At 38.7% G+C, this 5,998-nt stretch overlaps 1 protein-coding gene across 1 annotated transcript; it reads left to right on the top strand.

The window, feature by feature from the left end:
• Positions 1 to 1,927: 1,927 nt before the first annotated feature.
• LOC139975924 (uncharacterized) lies at positions 1,928 to 5,016 on the top strand. Its single transcript, XM_071984601.1, has 2 exons — positions 1,928 to 2,220; positions 2,737 to 5,016. Exons 1-2 carry the CDS (start codon positions 2,001 to 2,003, stop codon positions 3,465 to 3,467), a joined length of 951 nt encoding a protein of 316 aa, XP_071840702.1. The 5' UTR covers positions 1,928 to 2,000; the 3' UTR covers positions 3,468 to 5,016.
• Positions 5,017 to 5,998: the final 982 nt, after the last annotated feature.

Here is a 5,998-nt window from a genome sequence, read left to right as displayed (position 1 = left end):
ACAGATTTAACGTTTACGAATAGCGCCATCGGTTGGCAATTGAACCCGTTTTGCCCACTCAGCCAGCAGACAATGGAATGGGTATGGATTGAGAGGGGATAGGGGAGAGGGGAGAGGAAGGGAAGGTTATTGAAGAGGTAGGAGAAAGGTGAAGGGCATGGATGGGAAAGGGAGGATGATATAATAGTGTTAATTCCACATGAAAAGTACACCCTGTTCAGTATTTTTAAAATTGTAATTATATGTGTTTACGGTTAGCATGGGCGGATTCAGGATTTTAAGAAAAGGAAGGCATGACCCTGAGTGAGGTTGAATCCGAGTTCCACGAAGGGAAGGGTTATGAGGTCCTCCCCAGAAAAAAACGTTTAGAGCCTTACTTATGCCAAAAAATGGGGACAACACGGAAACGTACACACCACAACCCTAGATTCGTGCCTGGTTATGGATCAGGGTTAATATTCTATATGGTGATCACTAAACCTAATTCTTACCCATATAACCCACGATACAAACACACAGGGGCTTTGATCCGTTAGTTGTTCATCTCTGAACATGATAGTGAGTATCATGGTAATGACTTATTCAGCTAAAATTCTATCTTTTTGTTGTTGGTAGGGAATGTACAATGGCTTTATAATAATAACAACTAAATCCATTCACACCACATATAGGAAAGGTATACCGAGGTAGGCCTATATGATCTAAGAAAATAATATGAATATGTAATGATAAGGATAAACATATCGCACTATTACAATAGATAACGGTGTAAACATAGACCGACTGTTGTTTTCAAATAATTACCAAAATCTACGTACGTTGGTTCATGAATTTTTCTTCAGGCTCAGAGTGAGCCTATAGGAAACTATTGAATTGCACAGGACAGTTGAAATATTATCAAGTATCGCACAAGAAAATTGAATTAATTATATAGACTTGATTTGAAAGATACTGTAAATGGAAAGGTTATTTTTTACAGTCGCGCTTGAAAATGTTATGAGTACATTGCATTTTGATTAGCCCAACAAACTAGCTCCATTAGTAATTCATTTGAACTTCCGCGTAGAGAGTCGTACCAATTGGTACTTCTTTAAAGAAGGTTTGAATCTTTTATTGCTACAAAGGGGAAAAAACATAATTATGCTGGTTCTGCTAATTAAGTCAACCAGCAGTGAACTATTAAGTGCAAATAACCATGAATAAGCAATTAGAATATAGTTTATTCGCAAGTACCAAAACCGTCAGTCAGTTTATAGCCAAAACAAAAGAAAATCCAAAATCGCATGAGAAGAAATTTAATCTGAAAAGTATTTTATCTATCTATCTATCTATCTGTCTGTCTATCTATCTATCTGTCTGTCTGTCTGTCTGTCTGTCTGTCTGTCTGTCTGTCTGTCTGTCTATCTATCTATATATTAGGAAGTATATAACGTTGTAACTCGTTAAACTCATTAGGGCATTTTTAATTTCACTTTGGATGTTGAATCTATATATCGTTCTCTTTGTCTATATATCTTTCTATCTATCTATATATTAGGAAGTATATTACGTGGTAACTCGTTAAATTAATTAGGGCATTTTTAATTTCAATTTGGATGTTGAAGCTAGCCTTTTGGTGAACTCTGTGTAAATAAAGATAATGAACTTTTTATGACAATCCATGCAGGACACTCGCCCCAAACTAACCTTCAACGTTAAGCTAGCCTTTTGGTGAACCCTGAGTAAATAAAGATAAAGGACTTTTTATGACAATCCATGCAGGACATTCGCCCCAAACTAACCTTCAACGTTAAGCTAGCCTTTAAGTGAATCCTGCGTAAATACAGATAATTGCCTTTTAATTACAAACCATGAAGGACATTTGCCCCAAACTAACCCGCAACTTAATACAAATATTTTACATATATTCCAGGAGAAGGAATGGATTTGTTCCATTTTCCTCTTCACCATTAGATGTCACCATATCGTCATCATCTTCATCATCATTATCGTCGTCAATCATGGTCGAAAATATGAAAACCGTGGCTTTTCTCACTCTTACTCGACAATTCTTGGTCTTAACTTTGCTATCTGTAGCGATTATGCCAATTTCGTCAACGGTGCTGCCGAATCTACGACGGTATCGTATGTCGTCGACAAGCGGACGGTTTCTTGTTCCACGCGATGCTCTGCAAACCGCGATTAACGATCGCATAGACAGCGACGTCGAATGTGGAAATGGTGAGTTTAATTGTTCCATTTTGTATTTCGGTTACTGTTGGGACAAAGGATGTGTGACAGCTATATATATTAAAATCTGTACACTTACGCCCTACCAGAACACAGAAATCTTGGGCTGTAAATGGTCCTTATAAGAACATATATTCATAGTTAATTACTCTGTGCGGGTATATAGTAGCTTCCAAAAGTGCAAGAATAATGTTTTTGATGTAAGTTATTAGGCCTAGTCGTATACACGGATGCAGAGTGGTACGCCCATATGTCATTTCTGGGTTTGGGTGCAATATATTACAATCTGCAACAGAAGACACAACCAGATAAAATCACCCGGTTGGATTGCCCCGCCCCCTCGTCCCCCTCCCGTTCCGAAGCATAGTATACAATTGTGATGTGACGTCATAAGTCTAATTGTCATATAACCATGGGGTGTATTCCCCTCAAACACCTCTGGATCCTCACTTGCTAATTACATTATTTTGATCTCTCTTCTCCTAATTTTATGGCTGTATAAAACAGACGTCAGCCTGTCACTTCCGGAGTCCCTACCATCAGCAGATTACGACCAATCTCTTTACGGGGAAATATTCGTCGCCTATGGAACTTTGGAAGAACTGGATTTGGACTACCTACCGTGTGATTTGAAAGACCGGTTAGAAACGACCTCCCAAATTTTGTATGTTGCCATCCCTTACCGGAGTAATGGACATTCAGGTTTACTCGTACTAACGGAGATGACAGATACAAAGAACCGGTTAAGCTCACCGTTATTGACGAACGATAAGTATCGATTTATCGTAGATACCATCGACGAAGACGGGGAGAGTGTAACGTTACGTGTAGGCGAGGACAGCTTGACGCTAGAGGTATCCAAAAAAGGTTCTTGTCAAACAGAAGAGGGGGTTGGAGACGATTTCGATCAAGTTACCGGTGAAAGTCTGGCCAGTACCTGCTATCCAGAAAGATTTGATTGGGGATGTGGTTCAGTCCTAGGTTGGGATATAGGTTATTGTAAGGCCATCAAAGAAAATCTGTGTGAGATTCAACGATATAATGGTGACGTCTGCATGCATGCTACTACCAGTAGTTCCGTCAGGTGTCCATCTACGTTGAAAATCACATCTATGAATGGTGTTTTTCGTGAAATTCTTCCTGGATTATTTGATACACTCCCATCGGAAAGTTTTGAGGCGGAATGGGTTGATCGATACCACGGTGCTGGTATCAAGTACCCTTGTCTGTCACAATAGAAATGAGGGAGACCCAAATGGGAGTTTTATCTTAGACCTAATGAAAGTAGTTAGCCTACAATTTCATTATATCGTCATTCAACATGTATTGCAAATAAAGGTATACAGTTCAATATGCTTTTTGTTGTTGCATATAACCCAATAATATCACCTCTTAAAAGAGAGCTTAATTAATTCATGCATGTATTTTCATTACGAAATTGCGAACTCATACTCTGGCAAAGCCTTGGTGTATGCCGGGAGGTATGGGAGGCGATGAGTTCTAGGGTACTATATTGGTCACGTATATTTAAGACAGTTTTTATTATTTAAAACGAACTACATTGTTATGGTGGTGGCCTCGAGAAGGAATAGGTGTTGGTGGAAGTAAGGCATATCCATGCGGAGTAACATTACCTTACTTAGTATATATGCTGGGATCACAATATGAGACGCACAGACTGCTTTACATGTTTAGTGTCACAAACATAAAGTCTATAATATGCAATACACAGATATCTGTAGTTGTTATTTTCATTCGATTTCTCCATTTTATAATTGTTCCCTCTTGAAGTGTTACGTATAGTGCAACATTGCGAAACCTTGTTGGTTTTGTATAATGGAAAAGCAAACCTTCCATGAAAAATATTACTCAAAGTAATATGGTTATTGTTTAACCTAAGACTATTCCTGACCCCAGATTTGTCAACTCAGTTAAAGGGTAATCAAGGCGGATCTAGTGAGGGGCTTACCTTTGCAAGAAATTTGTGGCGTTAACGACACCGAAATACGCTGTTTTTGTGGGGTTTTTTGTTTGCAACTGTGATCCACATGTAACTTATTATTATTACTTTCGTTATAGTAGTGAATTACCTTAAATATGGTGCTGGTTCTTTGCGTTTTTAATATTTACCAGACTCGCTATTATCCCTTCAAGCAGGCGGTGACAAGTTCTGCTTACACTTTACGAGTTTTTAACCGGTAAACAGACAGACCATTTTGTCAAATTTCCAATGTATTGCGTTCAGAAATACATCACTTTTTTAATATTAGAGATAGAAAAGAACCCCCGGCAATTAAATTTTCTTGTTCTAGTCGCTAAGCATGAGAAGTAGAGCCATTTTGAATATACTTTCCAGACGGTAATAAAACGTTTAAATTAATGAGGGTTGAAAGCCAATTTAATTTTATTATCTAGCTTTGGCTTTACAACTTCCCATGATATGACATGTCCGAAGTGGTTCTCCAACGTGAATTGGGAAATAAGAATACAAACTATTAGTTTATGAATCCTACTTGGCATCTTCCTTTCATTACAAGAATGAACTAATAAAGCATCATAATGGTCGACACTTGTAAATCCTGTATACCGTTTACCATCTGGCACGAAGTATCTTAGTCTAAAGCTTGCTGTCATGTATACGGCGAATCGTGTAAACAGACATAATAAACGACGATGCGACATCATTACAATGGGACGCAACATCATGAGCTGCAACATCATGACAGTTCTGCGACGAATTCGACGATGGTACGTCCAAGCAAAAGCAACATTGATGGCTATTTTCAATCATAAGGCTATTTTCAATCATTCATCAATCATATTTTCAATCATATTTTCAATCATAATCACTTTCAATCATAAGGTCCCGAGTTCGAGTCACTCCAAGATTAATGTATGTCGAATACTAATTGTTACCCCAAACCTAGTACCGTAACTCGTACAATGAATCTAAAATAAATTCCGCATGCGATTGCAGAATTGAGCACATCTCCTGTGAATATAGTGTAGTAGAGCCAAGGACGTATCATGGAGGGGGGGGGGGAGAGGGGGCGGACTAACCCATCACTTCTTAAGATTGTTCCCGTCTGCATTATAACACGCGCCCCACAACTATACGCCCACCCCTCTTCGCCCGTAGTACCAAGACCTTGACAAAATCCGGCAACACACCATTTCATCGATAACAAGTGATCGGGTATATTAGTGACGTCCAGAGGTCGTGCACTGACGTACATGGAGTGTGGCCACTCCCGATTTTGCAATTTCCCAAGATCAGGCCCCGAAAAATCCCAAGAAATCTCAAGGACACTGTACTGTATGGATATCTAACAATATCTAGCGATATCTAGGGTTGAAAATCCCAAGATCTTGCTAATTCCGGTCGCTTTGGTCTTCGCCTTATCTTCTCATCGGGTAATCTGGCACTGCAAATAAGCCTGTAAGACCTTCACGGCAGACACACACACGTATAGAGGAATGATATCAACCTGCACAAATATTATTATTATGTACCCTGCCAGTCATCAGGGCTGGTGAGATCATCAATTAATGATTAGGGCTGTTTGTCGCAAACCTTTGGGACCAAGATACAGTAAAATTGATATGTTTTTTTTATGATGAAACAGACCAGTAACCACACAGTCTAGTCACAAATTTGCATGAATGACAAAGAAAAAGCAAATTTGGTACTCCACAATTGTACAAATGATAAATCTCAATCGTTCTCTTTTTAAATGGAAACATCCACAATAAAAAAAAAAAACATTAG

The sequence above is a fragment of the Apostichopus japonicus genome, chromosome 1 (genome assembly GCF_037975245.1).
Source record: "Apostichopus japonicus isolate 1M-3 chromosome 1, ASM3797524v1, whole genome shotgun sequence".
Lineage (NCBI taxonomy): Eukaryota > Metazoa > Echinodermata > Holothuroidea > Aspidochirotida > Stichopodidae > Apostichopus > Apostichopus japonicus.
The sequence above is the reverse complement of the archived record's forward strand: the minus strand, read 5'-3'. Positions and strand labels throughout refer to the sequence as shown.

Coding starts and splice junctions, on each gene's coding strand:
- LOC139975924 (XM_071984601.1), top strand. CDS start 2,001: ATGGTCGAAAATATGAAAACCGTGGCTTTTCTCACTCTTACTCGACAA. Junction 2,221..2,736: donor CGACGTCGAATGTGGAAATG/GTGAGTTTAATT, acceptor TGTATAAAACAG/ACGTCAGCCTGTCACTTCCG.